The 17,646-nt window shown below is 39.8% G+C and overlaps 1 protein-coding gene across 2 annotated transcripts in view; it reads left to right on the top strand.

Annotated features, from left to right (window-relative positions):
* Positions 1 to 733: 733 nt before the first annotated feature.
* The window catches only part of CEP70 (centrosomal protein 70), a 79,841-nt gene continuing 62,928 nt past the window's right edge, over positions 734 to 17,646 (top strand). For both annotated transcript variants that reach the window (XM_007464361.1, XM_007464360.1), the window contains exons 1-2: positions 734 to 860; positions 3,220 to 3,322. In XM_007464361.1, coding sequence (XP_007464423.1) covers positions 3,314 to 3,322 — 9 coding nt within the window. In that variant the 5' untranslated portion in view covers positions 734 to 860; positions 3,220 to 3,313. The remainder of the gene's footprint in view (positions 861 to 3,219; positions 3,323 to 17,646) is intronic.

The raw sequence follows: 17,646 nt of genomic DNA, 5'->3' as shown, positions 1-17,646 counted from the left end.
CCTCTCCACGCATTTCTGCGGTTTCAATACCTTTCCTATCTGTATTGCTAGGGAATTCTTCACCATTCAGAATCATTCTTCTTATGCATCGTTCTAGGTTTGTAGTTCTCTACCTTGGCTGCACATTGGAATCACCTGGGGAGCTTTACAAACTACCAATGCCTGGGTCCTACCCAGCAGATTCTGACACACTTAACTTGGGGTCTGAACATTGTTGTCAAAGCTCCCCAGGTGATTCTAATGTGCAGCCAGGGTTGAGACGCCCTGGTCGAGGAAGACTTCAGGGACCGAGGTAAATCCTCCTTTTCTTTCCCTTCTGTGCCCTAGACACCTTTCTCTGATCATCCCTATCACACTGCACCTTAATTTCAGGGTGTATACCTATCTCCCTAACTAGATTTTGAAGATCTCCAGCCAGACACTTTTGCATTTTTGGAGCTCGATGTATGGCCTGACACTTCGTGGAGATTTGGAAAATGTTTAATGGGAGGGTAAAACGTCATCAGCAAACACTCCAGGTAAGTGAGAGAGACAACTTGAGCCAGAGCCCATTTTCAGCTGCAATGGAAGTGCGCAGGCGCAGACGACAAAGCCAGCCCGGCACACACAGGTCTAAGTCAAAGTTAGGCCCCACCCCCAGAAGCGGAGCCAACCAGAGGGCGCGGGGCAGGCCCAGCCTTCCCGGGCGGTCCGAGAAAATCGCTCCGGCGTTTAAGCCAGAGCAGAGGTAGGCCCCTCGACGCGCTCGGGCTCGATTGGCCGGCCTCCCACGGCGTGGTAACGGTCGCAGAGGCGGGGCCGGGGGCCGCTGAGCCGGCGGGGCTGGGCGCGCTGCTGGAGAGTGGCGGCGGCTGAGTAAGGTGAGCGGCTCTCGGGGTTCGCAGAAGCGGCTGCTGGAGCCCCTGCCTGAGGAACCCCGGGAACTGACCACACCTGCGCCCTGCGAGTGGTCAGACTGACCCTTGCTGGGGTTCCCCGAGAGGAGCAATGAAAATCCCAGTGTAAAGGCCGGCGGGAGCGGGGTGACCTGAGAAACCTGGTTCAAGTCTGGCTTCCCGCCCTTTGTGATCTTTGGCTTCCCACTTAACGTCTCAGCGCCTCAGTTTCTTCATTTGTAGGACACAGCTGGTAATTCTTGCCTTACATGGTGGTTGAGAAGGTTAAATGAGGCAGTGAGTGTGAAGCGTGGCCTGGATTCTGGATAGGTTGTAGTGACTCCGTTCCCAGGCGTCCACTAGGGCCGACCCACTCCACTTTGCAGTTGTCAAGGTGTCTGAGAAGGTCGCTTGGCTAGTGAAGGCTCGTAGCAAAAGGTGGGGGCTCCGCGGACGGGTAGAGTAGGTATCTCCTTCTCCGGTTTATTAGGCCCATTTCAGAATCGGAGGGGCCTCTTTATGCAGAGCCTAGTTTGATTTTATTAAGAAAATTAATGAGGTGAAAATATTGCAAGGCTAAGAGACCCGTAACACGCAGACCAAACAGGTTTTTGTACCACTTTATTTTCTAACCGTAATAATGTTAAACACTGGGCCCGCATTACCTCTATTGGTTTCAGTCCTCTGTATGAGGTTTTGTTTTGTTGTGTTGTTTTACTTTTGGTATTGCCAAGTAGACCCGGGCCTTCGGCGCCCCACTTTGGGGAAGAGGTGGCTGACTAGGGTTTTGCCCGCAGCTTCTGCTTGGAGGCGTGTTCTGACCCTTTATGTAACCTCTCGTGGGGCAGAATGATTTGGTTGAGATGAGATCCAGTGCTAATTCCGTTTCCTTATTTGCGGTAGATTCAGTTCTTTTTAGGAACGTTCAACAGCATGTTGGCATATTTTGGAATAGAGCTTTTGCATTTAATAGACAATAGAGACTTTGAAAGCATTGAATGTTCCATTTATTGCAGTAAAGTGAAATACGTACTTTTGAGTAAGCTAATTGCACATTTTGATGTGACTCACTTGAGAAAGAACAGCTACTGGCCATGCTTTATTTCCAGTTTTTCCCCACCAAAGTAGTGAAAAATAATTACATTTTAATTTATGGTGCATGTTACAGGGGCTTCAGACCTATAAAGGGCAAGTTACCAAAGGACTCTTGGGAGACCTCAGTGCAAGGAGATAGAAATGTGTTTTGCTTCTCTGCACTTGGCTTTCTATGCTATGTACAAATGAACTCCAACCCTGCAACTCCTATCCTCACAGTCTTACTTTAGGTGTGTTATGACACTGATTAAAGCAAGCTGCACCTTCTGCTTTGGCTTTGGGAAGCATTGGGTCTCTTCTGACTCAGAGTTCCAGACCTATGTCCTGTTACAGCTTGTAGTGGGGTAAAGGCAGCTGCAAACTATTGGCACATTAATTTCACAGTATGGACTTCTGAAAAGGAGGGCTTGGTCACAGGTGAAATTGTGAAAGTTGTTCTCCCTGCCTTTGCTTTTTGTGTTCAGTGGTATTGTCTGAGAGTACCCTTGCCAATGAGAATTATTCTACTGCCGCGGACCAGCTGGAGAAAGAGGATTTCACCGCCCAGGGTCAGAAGGGAAGGGGTGAGGAACTGAAGTAGCACCGACGAATGGGGTCAGAAGGACCAAGACAACTGAAGGTTGCAAGGCAAATTTTATTATGCTACAGGTGCAGATTATATAGACTAGAAGAAGGAAGGTTGCCAGATGGTGGTTTACATTATCTACAGACTGTCTCGGCTCAAGGTTAACTTCCCTGGGAGAAAACCCATAAACCCAGAATCATCAAAAATGACCTGCACGTGCAGGGGGGGGGGACAGCTTTGCTTGTCTCATTTTACATTCTTTCTGATCTCTGGGCCCTGGTGATTTATCTCCCGTGGAACGGAACAAGGAGGGGAACAAGTAGGCACAGTCCCTTCGAGCAGCAGTGGCATGCCTGGCATGTCCTCAGCTTGCTCTCAAGGCTGACTGCTTCCCACATTCTACCTTTGAAGCCAGAATCAGAATTGATGCTAGATGATGATAGAATTGGACTCCCAGGTAAATGTTTCAACAGAGCGGGGACAGGAAAGATAAGGGGAAAGAAGACAATGGTGAAGGCATGTGGTGGTGAGCATAGGAGTCCATTAGCTAATTCAGTTGTTCCAGCTTCTGTTTAGTGGTTACCACCAGTACAACGGATGCCTGTTCTGGGAATAACACATGACCATTCTTACTAGGAGATGAACTTTTTAAGATTTGGGTCTCTTTATCTTTTTGAAACTTAGATGAAGATCCAGTTTCAGATATGAGAGTCACTGAGTGATCATTTCATTGGGATCAACTTGAATGACCAGGTGAAAAGTGCAAGAGGAATGTGCTATGACTGAGGTATGTCTGATGTGACAGATAACTCTCTGGATGTTGAGAGACTGGAAAGGATCTACTAATTATGGAATACTATATGTATATTTCCTTTTGACCTCCTCATAATCCTGTCAGATACTTTAATTTTTTTTTTTTGGCCACACCCCACCTCAGCATGTGGGAATCTTATTTCCCTAACCAGGGATCGAGCCCATGCCCCTGCATTGGAAGTTCAGAGTCTTAACCACTGGACTGCCAGGGAAGTCCCTCCTATCAGATTTTTTAAACTCAGTTAAGGAAACTGAAGCCCAGAGTGGTTAAATAACTTTTTAAGATAACACAGATAGCTGGTCACCAACTCTGATCACCACTTCTGTCCTGTGTGCCAGGCACTGTTCTATTTGTCCTTTCTATATTAACTTTCCTAATCTTCACAAGAACTTATGAGCTAAGTACTTTTATTATCTTCATTTTATGATAAGGAAATTGAGGCACAGAGAGATTAGTACTTTCTTGGTTGCGTGGCAGAATCCATGATTCGAACCTAGGCATTCTGGCTATACCAGCCTTCTTTTAGTTAGTATTTCCTTTCCTTTTGCTTTTATTGTTATTTAACAAAATCTTTTTATTAAAAAATGAATTTTTATTATGAAGTCAAGCAAAAGAACATACATAAAAATGTGTAGCTTAATGAATTACTAAAAGACGATACCACCTAGGTCAGGGTGAAGAACCATGCTAGCTGTGTTAAGACTTCGCTCCATCCCAGTTACAGCTACTTGTGTACTCCCATTAGTAGCCATTCTTCTGACTTTTATAGTAATTGCTTCCTTGTGTTAAAGTATTTTCATAAATCTGTATTCTTCAGCACTCTAATGTAGTCTTGTCATTACATTAAAAAAAATCTCTTTTAATCTGTAGGTTTTCTCCCTATTCCTTTCTTTTCTTACAATTTATCTGATGAAGAACTTGGGTCATTTGACCTGTATACCCTACAGTCTGGATTTTGCAGATTGCACACTCATGTACAGTTAATTATGTTCCTCTGCCCCGGGTAATTCCCGTATATTGGTAGCTGGATCCAAGACTGGATCAGACTCAGATTCAATCCCTTTGGTAATTCTCTAGGTGGTGTTTGCCAAGACCATAGGAGGTGCAGAATGTCTCATTGTTTCTCTTTGTGTTTTCAGCACCTGTTGATACTTGATACCTATATCTGTTCATTGAAGGTTGCAAAATAGTGGTATTCTAATTCTATCGTGGCTTTTTTACTTATTAGTTGGAATATTAGTCCTTTATCTATCATTTGAATATGCAGCAGTACAATTCCTTTAGGAAAGGCAGCATAAGTGTTTGATTCTTTTCATTTATTTACCAATTTTTGAGAAAGTGAATCGGCTTTTTATCTTCTGAAGACAATTCTTTTTTGTTTTGTTTTGTTTTTGAGACAGTTCTTAAAAATCTAATATCAGTATGAGGTCATGAATTTAAACATTTTACGTGTTTCAGTTCATTGCAATTATCATTATTATCAAAGCTCATGTGGTCTCATCTTTGGCTGGAGGGAGCCTATTTAAGCCTATCCTTTTGATATGACCCTACTTAGTCTTTAATAGCTTCCTTGTTGTCTGATATCTTAAATCAATTCTGTCCCAAATCTGAAATCATCATTTCTTCAAGAAACTCTGTTTTTTTAAAGAAGGAAAAAGCATTTCAAGATCATAATCTGTATTCTAGGGATACTGAGTCAGTCACTGTTTGAGGCCTTTCAGTAGACAGGCAGATATAAGTATCCTAGCTCTATCTATAGACACACACAGAACTCTTTTCATCTTGTAAAGCTGAAACGTTATACCCGTTAAACAATAACTCACCATCCCCCCAAGACCCTGGCAACCACCACTCTACTTACTGTATAAGTGGAATCATACAACATTTGTTTTTTTGTGATTAGCTAATGTCCTTAAAGTTCATCCATGTTGTAGCATATGTAAACATTTTCTTCCTGTTTGAGGCTGAATAATATTCCATTGTATGGATATACCATATATTGCTTATCCATTCATCTCTTGATGGAACTTGGGTTGCTTCCACATTTTAGCTATTGTGAATAGTGCTGCTGTGAGCATGGATGTACAAATATCTCTTCAAGACCCTGCTTTCAATTCTTTTGAATATACCCATAAATAGAATTGCTGAATCATAAGGGCAATTCTACATTTAGTTTTTTGAAGAACCACCATGCTATTTTTCACAGCAGCTGTACCATTTGACATTACTACCAACAGTGCACAAGGGTTTCAATTTCTTCACATGCTCACCAACATCCTCACAATCTGTTTTTTTGATAATAGCTATCCTAATGGGTATGAGGTGGTATCTCATTGTAGTTTTGATTTGCATTTACCTAATGGGTAGTGATATTGAAATCTTTTCATGTGTTTATGGGCATTTTTATATATTCTTTAGATAAGTGCAAGTTCCTTGCCCATTTTTTAATCAGAATTTTTGTTGTTGAGTTTCAGGAATTCTCTATATATTCTGGATATTAATCCCTTATCACAAATGATTTGCAAATATTTTCTCCCATTCCATGGATTGACTGTTTACTCTGTTGACAATATGTTTTGATGCACAAAAGTTTTAAATTTTTGTGAAGTCCAATTTGTCTGTTTTTACATTTGTTACCTGTACCTTTCCTGTCATATCCACGAAATCATTGCCGAATCCAGGATTGTGAAGCTTTTACCCTATGTTTTCTTCTAAGAGTTTTATAGTTTTGGCTCTTACATTTAGATCTTTGATCCATTTTGAGTTAATTTTTTTTTTTGGCGGTACGCGAGCCTCTCACTGTTGTGGCCTCTCCCGCTGTGGAGCACAGGCTCCGGACACGCAGGCTCAGTGGCCATGGCTCACGGGCCCAGCTGCTCCACGGCATGTGGGATCTTCCCAGACCAGGGCACGAACCCGTGTCCCCTGCATCGGCAGGCAGACTCTCAACCACTGCGCTACCAGGGAAGCCCCATTTTGAGTTAATTTTTGTGTATGGTCTTAAGTAAGGATCCAACTTCATTCTTTTTACAGTTTTCCCAGAAGAGGAAGAGACTGACCATTCCCCTTTGGATTTTTGGCACTCTTGTTGAAAATCATTTGACAGTAAATGTGGGGAATTATATCTGGGCTCTTTATTCTCCTCCATTTGTCTATATGCCAATACCACTATGTTTTGATTTTTGTAGCTTTGCAGTGAGTTTTAAAATCAGGAAGTGTGACTTCTCCAGCTTCTTTCTTCTTTTTCAAGATTGTATTGGCTATTCAGGGTCCCTTGAGATTCCCTATGTATTTTAGGATGGGTTCTCTATTTCTGCAAAAAATGTCATTGGGATTTTGATGGGGATTACACTGAATCTGTAGATTGCTTTAGTTAGTATTGATGTCTTAATATTAAGTCTTATGATCCATGAACATAGGATATATTCCCATTTATTTATGTCTGTTTAATTTCTTTGAGCAATGTTTTGTAGTTTTCATTGTACAAGGCTTTTACTTGGTTAAGTTTACTGCCGTTTTTATTCATTTTTATGCTGTTGTAAATGGAGTTGTTAATTTCCTTTTTGGGTTATTCATTGTTAGTGTGTAGAAATGTACTGATTTTTATATGTTGATTTTTGTATCCTGCTACTTTGCTGAATTCATTTATTCTAACGGTTTTCTGTGTGTGTGTATATTCTTTAGGGTTTTCTGCATATAAAATCATATCATCTGCACATAGAGGTAATTTTACTTCTTCCTTTCCAATTTGGATGCCTTTTATTTCTATTTCTTGCTTAATTGCTTGGTGAGAACTTCCAATTCTACATGGAATAAAAAGGCTTTTATACAGAAAACTATAAAACACTGATGAAAGAAATCAAAGATGACACAAACAGATGGAGAGATATACTATGTTTTTGGACTGGAATAATCAATATTGTGAAAATGAATGTACTACCCAAAGCAATCTACAGATTCAATGCAATCCCTATCACATTACCAGTGACCTTCTTCACAGAATTAGATTTTGTATGGGAACACAAAAGACCCTGAATAGCCAAAGCAATCTTGAGAAAGAAAAACAGAGCTGGAGAATCAGGCTCTCCAACTTCAGACTATACTACAAAGCTACAGTAATCAAGACAGTATGGTAGTGGCACAAAAACAGAACTATAGATCAATGGTACAGGATAGAAAGCCCAGAGATAAACCCATGCACCTATGGTCACCTAATCTATGACAGAGGAGGCAAGAATATACAATGGAGAAAAGACAGCCTCTTCAATAATTGGTGCTGGGAAAACTGGACAGCTACATGTAAAAGAATGAAATTAGAACACCATACCTAATGGCATACACAAAAGTTTTCAAAATGGATTAAAGACCTAAATAGACAAGACACTATAAAACTCTTAGAGGAAAACACAGGAAAAACACTCTGACATAAACCACAGCAAGATCTTTTTTGACCCACATCCTAGAGTAATGAAAATAAAAACAAAAATAAACAAATGTGACCTAATTAAACTTAAAAAGCTTTTGCACAGCAAAGGAAACCATAAGACAAAAAAGCAACCTTCAGAATGGGAAAAAATATTTGCAAATGAAGCAATAGACAAAGGATTAATCTCCAAAATATACAAACAACTCATGGAGCTCAATATCAAAAAAACAAACAACCCAATCAAAAATTGGGCAGGGCTTCCCTGGTGGCGCAGTGGTTGAGAGTCCGCCTGCCGATGCAGGGGACACGGGTTCGTGCCCTGGTCCAGGAAGATCCCACATGCCGCGGAGTGGCTGGGCCTGTGAGCCATGGCCGCTGAGCCTGTGTGTCCGGAGCCTGTGCTCCACAACGGGAGAGGCCACAACAGTGAGAGGCCTGCGTACCGCAAAAAAAAAAAAAAAAAAAAAAAAAAAATTGGGCAGAAGACCTAAATAGACATTTCTCCAAAGGAGACATACAGATGGCCAAGAGGCACATGAAAAGATGGTCAGTGTCACTAAATTATTAGAGAAATGCAAATCAAAACTACAATGAGGTATCACCTCACACTGGTCAGAATGGCCATCATCAAAAAATCTAAAAACAATAAATGCTGGAGAGGGGTGGAGAAAAGGGGACCCTCTTGCACTGTTGGTGGGAATGTAAATTGATACAGCCACTATGGAGAACAGTATGGAGGTGGCTTAAAAAACTAAATATAGGACTACCATATGATCTAGCAATCCCACTACTGGGCATATAGCCTGAGAAAACCATAATTCAAAATGACACATGTACCCCAATGTTCATTGTAGCACTATTTACAATAGCCAGGGCATGGAAACAACCTAAGTGTCCAATGACAGTTGAATGGATATAGAAGATGTAGTACTTATGTACAATGGAATATTACTCAGCCGTAAAAAGGAACGAAATTGGGTCATTTTTGGAGATGTGGGTGGACCTAGAGTCTGTCATACAGGGTGAAGTAAGTCAGAAAGAGAAATACAAATATCGTATGTTAACTCATATGTGGAATCCAGAAAAATGGTATAAATGAACCTATTTCCAGGGCAGAAATAGAGAGGCAGATGTAGAGAATGGACATGTGGACGTGGTGGGGGGAAGGGCAGGGTGGGACCAATCGGGAGATTAGGATTGACATAAATACACTACCATGTGTAAAATAGCTAGTGGGAACCTGCTGTATAGCCCAGGGAGCTCAGCTCTATGCTCTGTGATGACCTGGATGGGTGAGAATGGGGTGGAGTGGGAGGGAGGACCAAGAGGGAGGGGATATATGTATACATATAGCTGATTCACTATGTTGTACACCAGAAACTAACACAACATTGTAAAGCAATTATACTCCAAAAAAAAAAAAAAAGTGGTGAATGTGGACATCCTTGCCTTGTTCCTCATCTTGGAAAGCTTTCAGTCTTTCACCATTGAGTATGATGTTTGCTGTAGCTTTTTTATATATGGCTTTTGTTGAGTTAGTTTCCTTCTGTTCCTGGTTTGTTGAGTGTTTTTATCATGAAAGGGTGTTGGGTTTTGTCAGATGCTTTTTCTGCATCAGTTGAGATGATGATGTTTTTTTTCCTTCATTCCATTAATGTAGTGTAATACGTTGATTTCTTTTCATATGTTGAACTATTCCTACATTCCGACTATAACTCCCACTTGGAAATGGTGTGTAATCCTTTTAATACGCTGCTGAATTTGGTTTACTAGTTATTTTGTTGAGGATTTTTGCATTGATGCTTATAAGGAATATTAGTCTTTAGTTTTCTTTTCTTGTATTGTCTTTGTCTGGTTTTGATATTAGGGTAATGCTAACCTCCAGGAATGAGTTAGGAAGTGTTCCCTCCTCTTTAATGTTTTGGAAAAGTTTGAGAAGGATTGCTAGTAGTCCTTTAAATGTTTTGGTAGAATTCCTCAGTGAAGCCACCAGGTCCAAGGCTTTTCTTTGGAGTTTTTTGATTACTGATTCAATCTCCTTACTAGTTTTAGGTGTACTGAGATTTTCTATTTCTTTGTTATTCAGTCTTGGTAAGTTTTGTATTTCTAGGAATTTATCCATTTCATTTTGGTTATCTAATTTGTTGGCATACCATTTTTCATAGTATTGTTTTATAGTTTAAATTTCTGTATAATTGATAGTAATGTCCCCACTTTCATTTCTGATTTTAATAATTTGAATCTTCTCTTTTTTTCTGTTCATCTAGTCATTTTTGTTTATCTTTTCAGCTGTCTTTCATTGACTTCCTCTATTGCTTTCCTCTTCTCTATTTCCTTTATTTCTGCTCTAATTAATCTTTATTATTTTCTTTCCTTTGCTAGCTTTGGATTTAGTTTGTTATTCTTTTTCTAGTTCCTTAAGTTGTAAAGTTAGGTTGTTAATTTGAGACCTTTCACATTTTTTAATGTAAAACTTTTATAGCTATTAATTTCCCCCTTAGCACTGCTTTCACTGTGTCCCGTAAGTTTTGTGTTTTCATTTTCATTAATATCTTAAGTATTTTCTAATTTCTCTTGTGATTTCTTCTTTCATCCATTGGTTATTTACAAATGTGTTGTATTTAATTTCCATAAATTTATGAATTTTTTATTATTGGTTTCTAATTTCATCCATTTGTGGTGACTTAATTTGTGGCCTAACATATAGTCTATCCTGGAAAATGTTCCATGTGCACTTGGAAGACTGTGTATTCTGTAGTTGTTCAGTAGAGTGTTTTTGTTGTTGTTTTTTTTTGGATCACACCACACAACTTGTGGGATCTTAGTTCCCTGACCAGGGATCAAACCTGTGCTCACTGCAGTGGAAGCTCAGAGTCCTAACAACTGGACCACCAGGGAATTCCCCAGAGTGTTCTTTATAAATCTGTTAGATTTGGTTGGTTTACTGTGTCACATCCTATTTCATTACTTTTCTTCCTGTTTCATTACTTTTCTTCCATCTGGTTGTTATATCTGTTATTGAGAATGGGGTGTTAAAGTCTCCAACTACTATTGTAGAGCTATTTCTTCCTTCAATTCTGTCAATTTTTACTTCATATGTTTTGGTGATCTGTTATTAAGTGCATAAGTGTTTGTAACTGTTATATATTCTTGCTGTATTGAATCTTTTATTAATATGTAATGTCCTTCTTTGTCTCTAGTAACCTTTTTTGATTTAAAGTCTATTTTGTCTGATACTAATATAGCTACCCTTGCTTTCTCTTGGTTATTATTTTCATGGAATATCTTTTACCATCCTTTCACTTTCAAAGTCTTTGTGTTGCTGGATCTAAAGTGGGTCCTGTTTTAGATACATGTAGTTGGATTTCTTAAATTCATTCTGCCAATCTGTCAGGAGGTTAACCCATTTACATTTAAAGTGATTACTCATAGGTAGGGATAATTTCTGTCATTTTGCTATTGTTCGTAATATCTTATGGCCTTTTTTTTTTCTCATTTCCTGTATTACTGTCTTTTGGTGTTCAGTTGATTTTTTTGTAGTGAAATGTTTTTCTCTTCACTTTTCTCATTTCCTTTTCTATATATTTTATCACTCTTTGCAGTTACCATGGAGATTACATTTAACATTATAAATTATAACACTCCCCCACCTCTTTTAGTTGTCAATGTTGCACAATTACATCTTTATACATGTGTGCCCCAAAACATAAATTAATAATTATTTTAAATTAATTTAGTCTCTTATTTATTTTTTATTTATTTTTATTTTTGGCTGCATTGGATCATCGTTGCAGTGTGCAGGCTTCCCCTTGCGGTGGCTTCTCTTGTTGTGGAGCACAGGCTCTAGGTGTGCGGGCTTCAGTAGTTGTGGCTCACAGGCTCTAGAGTGCAGGCTCAGTATTTGTGGTGCACGGGCTTAGTTGCTCCGCGGCATGTGAAATCTTCCCAGACCAGGGCTCAAACCCATGTCCCCTGCATTGGCAGGCAGATTCTTAACCACTGCACCACCAGGGAAGACCCTAGTCTCCTAAACTAGGTGGAAAATGAGATGTGACATTACATACCAAAGTTATAATAATATTAGCTTTTAGACTAGTGATTGTTTTTTAAAAACAATCTGTTTCTTAACACATTATTGACTGGAGACTTATTACTGTGTCTTTTATTACCCAAATGTTATTGACTGGAGATGTATCGATATATTTTGAGAGAGTGATACAATTAACATCACTGTGCCAAGCTGTTAGAACTTAAAATTGATCAAAGGTTCTTTATACAACTTAGGACTGTCATTATCATTCACATTTTGCTCCTTTAAGTTTTTGTTCCAATCTTGTGTATATTATAAATGCAATTTTATTATGGTAAAATTTTCAAAAATGACGCATTGTGAAATTTTGAGTGAAGAAGAATTTTTCAGTGAATTTATCTCTGATTTTCCAAGTGACGTATATACTAGTGTCTCAGAAGATGATAGTTCTTCAGAATATAGTTCTGATTTAGACGATGTGAATATTAGGCCAACAAAAAGACAAAAAACCTTAGTGATTGATTCTGATACAGAAAGTGAAAATGAAGCTCGTGGTGCTGGAGAATGCTCCTTTGCTTCTACAGAAGAGTGGATTGAAGACAACATTTCACAAAAATTAGAAGACTTACAGATGTGTCAGGTGTAACTATTGAGTGTAATAACCCAGAAAGTGTTAGTGAAGTAACAGAATTAATTTTTGGTAACTACTTTTTCGAGTTGGTCACTTCTCAGACAAACTTGTGTCACCAACAGAATGAAAAATCATATAAAAAGTGTGATAAGGCTTCAAAATGGACTGATGTACCTGATAGTGACATGAAGAAGTTCCTTGGATTAATAATTTTGGTGGGACAAATAAGAAAGTCACTGGAAAGAATATTGGTTGATTGATCCCTTACTTGAAACACCTATCTTTCCAAAGATTATGACGAGAAGAAGGTTTGAACAAATAATGACATTTCTTCACTTTAATGATAACTCAGAAACTCCACTTCCTGCAGACAGAATTTCAAAAGTTAAACCTCTTTTGGATTATTTTCTACCAAAATTTCAATCGATCTATAATACCCAAACAAGAACTATCACTTGATGAGGCATTCGTAAAGTGGAGAGGACGGCTCAGATTCAAAACCTATAATCCCGGAAAACTTACAAAATATGAAATTTTGGTCAGGATGGTTAGTGAAAGTGAAATCGGATATCTGTGCAACCTTGAGATTTACACAGGTGAAGGAAAGAAACTGCAAGAAACAATATTATGGGTCCTACAACCTTATCTTGATTTATGGCACCATATTTACTAAGACAATTATTACAACAGTGTGTCCACATCTGAAATATTGTTGAAAAATAAAACCAGAGTTTGTGGGACCATAGGAGAGAATCGTGGTCTACCAAACGAATTAAAAGAGAAATCTAAAAATCTACAGTGGGGAGAAATGACATTCTTACAGAAGGGAGAAGTGATTCTTATATGGAAAGATAAGAAGCTAGTCCGCATGGTGACAACTATTCATGATACCTCCGTAGCATCTACAGGAAAGGAAGACAGGAGGACTGGCCATCAGATAACTAAGACCTACTTGTGTATTAGAGTATAATGTATGAAAGGAGTTGATTGATCCAATCAATATCTGGCAAACTTCAATATCCTCTGGAAAACTTGACAATGGTATAAGAAAGTGGGTTTCTATTTGAGTAATTACAGTTTATTCAATGCATTTAAAATTTATTGTAGCCTTAAGGCACAGTATAAAATTACTTACAAGCAGTTTTTGTTAGCAGTAACTAGAGAATGGGTAACGTGAATGTAGTTCATTCATTCACCATTCTGGTGAATGTAGTGGTAGTCCTGCACCTGGTCCTTCTTGTGGCATTTCTAAAAGAGCCCCCGCACAAAGATCCACCTTGTCAACTCTCAGGTAAAATAAAAGAACATATCCTAGAGGAAATAATCCCCACAGGACTAAAAAAAAATGCTGCCAGATAGTGTAGAGTCTGCTCTTCCAGGGGAAAGTGCAGTGAAACATGGTGTATTTGTAAGAGATGTTCTGTTCCCCTGCACAAAGGTGCCTGCTATACTCCCTGTCACACTCTAACGAAATAATAGGATGCTTTAGTAAGACATGTGCAAAGTTTCAAATAAATACATTAAGTGCAAAAAAAGTTGTTGATATTTACTCAAACACGGGTGTTTCAGTATTCACTTACATAACAAATTGATGGCCACAGATGTTAGTTTCTATAAAAATCCCCGGTCAGTAATGTGTTAAATCATGTAGAAAACAAAAAGTGGAGTTACACATCTTTGTCATAATAATAGTAGCTTTTATAATTGCCCATGTATTTACCATGCCATTTACTTTTACTGAGAGCTTTAGTTTTTCATATTGCTTCAATTTACTGTCTAGTGTCCTTTCATTTCAACCTGCAGGACTCCCTTTACCATTTCTTGTAGGGCAGGTCTAATGGTAATGAACTCCTTCAGCTTTTGTTTATCTGGGAATGTCTTAATTTTGTTCTCTCTTTTGAAGGACAGTGTTGTCAGATATGGGATTTTTGATCGACAGTTTCTTTCTTTCAGCACTTTGAATGTATCATCTCACTACCTTCTGGACTCCAAAGTTTCTGTTGAGAAATATGCTGGTAGTCTTATTGATGATTCCTTGTATGTGATATGTCACTTCTCCCTTGCTGCTTTCAAGATTCTCTCTTTGTCTGTGTCTTTCAGAAGTTTGATTATAATACTTCCTGGTGTAGGTCTCTCTGAGTTTACATTTTTTGGAGTTTGTTGAGCTTCTTGAATATATATATTTGTATCTTTCAACAAATTTGGGAAGTTTTCAGCCATCATTTCTTTAAATATTCTCTCTGCCACTCTTGCTCCCTTTTCTCCGTCTAGGACTCCCACAGTTTGTATGTTGGCCTGCTTGATGGTGTCTCACAGGTCCTTGAGGCACTGTTCACTTTTTTAAAAAAATATTTATTTATTTGGCCATGTCGGGTCTTAGTTGCGGCATGTGGGATTTTTTGTTGCAGTGTGTGGGCTCTTCTTTGCAGTATGCAGGCTTGCGGCATTTGGGCTTCTCTCTAGTTGTGGTGCGCGGGCGCCAAAGCCTGTGGGCTCTGTAGTTGTGGCACTTTGGCTCTCTAGTTGCGGCATGCAGGCTTAGTTGCCCTGCGGCATGTGGGATCTTAGTTCCCTGACCAGTGATAGAACCAGCATCCCGTGCATTGCAAGATGGGTTGTTTTTTTTAATTAAAAAATTTATTTATTTTTTGGCTGCATTGGGCCTTTGTTGCTGCACGTGGGCTTTCTCTAGTTTCGGCAAGTGGTGGCTACTCTTTGTTGTGGTGCACAGGCTTCTCATTGTGGTGACTTTTCTTGTTGCAGAGCACAGGCTCTAGGCTTGCGGGCTTCAGTTGTTGCAGCACATGGGCTCAGTCGTTGTGGTGTACAGGCTTAGTTGCTCCGTAATATGTGGGATATTCCCAGACCAGGGATTGAACCTGTGTCCCCTGCATTAGCAGGTGGATTCTTAACCACTGTACCACCAGGGAAGTCCCTGAAAGATGGATTCTTAACCACTGGACCATCAGGGAAGTCCCACACTGTTCACTTTTATTCAGTCTTTTTTTTCTGTTCCTTAGAGTCGATAATTTCTATTGTCTTATTGTCACATTTACTCATTCTTTCTTTTGCCTGTTCAAATTGCCTTTGAATGCCTCTAGTGAATTTTTCACTTCAGTTATTGTACTTTTCAACTCCAGAATTTTTTTGATTTCTTTTTAGGTTTCCCATCTCTTTATTGATATTTCCATTTTGTTCATATATTTTCTCTTAATTTTTCTCCACATCTTCCTTTAGTTCTTTGAATTTTTTTTTTTTTTTTTGCAATACGCGGGCCTCTCACTGTTGTGGCCTCTCCCACTGCGGAGCACAGGCTCCGGACGCGCAGGCTCAGCAGCCATGGCTCACGGGCCTAGCTGCTCCGCGGCATGTGGGATCTTCCCAGACCGGGGCACAAACCTGTATCCCCTGCATCGGCAGGCAGACTCTCAACCACTGCACCACCAGGGAAGCCCAGTTCTTTGAATATTTTTAAGATGGTCGTTTTAAAATCTTTGTCTAGCAGTTCTGCCATCAGGTCTTGTTTTTCAGGGACAGTTTTTGTAGATTTGTTTTTTTTCCTTTGAATGGGCCATACTTTCCCGATTCTTTGTATCCCTTATTTTTTGTTGAAAACTGAACATTTCAATCTAATAATTGGGTATGTCTGGAAGTAAGATTCTCTTCCTTCACCAAGGTTTTCTGGGTTTTGTTTTTGTTTGTTTGTTTTAAATTGTCATGGCTGTCTCTGTGCTGAGGATCAGCCTGAGGTATAAACTTAAGGTCTTTTTTTTAACGTACACCTTTCTTGGTCATGTGCAGTGACTTTCTAATTTCCCATATGTGCATTTACTTTTATTTTTTTTAATTATTATTTTAAAAATTTTGTCTGCATTGGGTCTTTGTTGCTGCATGTGTGGTTTCTCTAGTTGCGGCGAGTGGGGCCTACTCTTCATTGTGGTGCGCGGGCTTCTCATTTGTGGTGGCTTCTGTTGTGGAGCACGGGCTCTAGGTGCATGGGTTTCAGTATTTGCAGCATGTGGGCTTAGTAGTTGTGGCGTGCGGGCTCTAGGGCATGCTGGATTCAGTAGTTGTGGTGCATGGGCTCAGTAGTTGTGGCTCGTGGGCTCTAGAGTGCAGGCTCAGTAGTTGTGGTGCATGGGCTTAGTTGCTTCACGGCATGTGGGATCTCCCCAGGCCAGGGATCAAACCCATGTCCCCTGCATTGGCAGGCCGATTCTTAACCACTGCGCCACCAGGGAAGTCCCTGCATTTGCTTTTAAGTGTCCTAGTTTTTAAATGTATGGTTTCCAAAAGGGGAAAAGAGAAGAATGAAGAGACGAAAAGGACAATGGTCTTTTAAATCCCCTGTACGTCACTTTAACCAGCGTGAGAGGAGCTTATAGCAATGGGAGGAAGTACAATAAGACCCCTGCTTCTTTTTCTGCTCCTCTGAGATCAGAAGCAGCAATCAGTCAGATCACAGAACCCCAGAATTTGGAGGACAAGGTCCTTTTTGCCCACCCTGACTCACACAAACTGGGTATAACCTGCTCCTGGTACGTTGTGCACAGCTGCCTGCCTTAAAGCTGAGGGTGGGGAATAGGTAACTTTTACCCTGCTGAGAGGTGAAATAGACTGAAATTAACCACAAATCATCATTTAATACTTAAGTGGAATTTGCAAGCCTCAATAGACTCAGAGTTCCAAAATAGTTAACATGAGACAGATTCTGCCAGTGAAGTTTTTTTCTAGTTGGGGAGACTCATTCCTGATGCTTCCTACTCTGCCATCTTCCCAGAATCATCTCTTCCTGATCTTGAAGAAATGGATGATTTCAGATTTGGAGCAGAACTGGTTCAAGATATCAGACAACAAGGAAGCTACTAGTGGAGTCCTATCAAAAGGATAGGCTTGAATAGCATTCCCCCAGCCAAAGATGAGACCACATAAGCTTCAATAATAATAATAATAATAATAATAGTGAACTGAAATCCATAAAATATGTTTAAATTCATGACCTCATACTGATATTAGATTAAAAAATTTTTTTTACAGTAGGTCCTTGTTGGTTATCTATTTTAAATATAGCAGTGTGGGGCTTCCCTGGTGGCGCAGTGGTTGAGAGTCCGCCTGCCGATGCAGGGGACACGGGGTCGTGGCCCGGTCCGGGAAGATCCCACATGCCGCGGAGCGGCTGGGCCCGTGAGCCATGGCCGCTGAGCCTGCGC

This window comes from Lipotes vexillifer, unplaced genomic scaffold, assembly GCF_000442215.2.
Source record: "Lipotes vexillifer unplaced genomic scaffold, Lipotes_vexillifer_v1.1 scaffold957, whole genome shotgun sequence".
Classification (NCBI taxonomy): Eukaryota; Metazoa; Chordata; class Mammalia; order Artiodactyla; family Lipotidae; genus Lipotes; species Lipotes vexillifer.
Note: the sequence above shows the minus strand (reverse complement) of the source record. Positions and strands in the feature narration are given on the sequence as shown.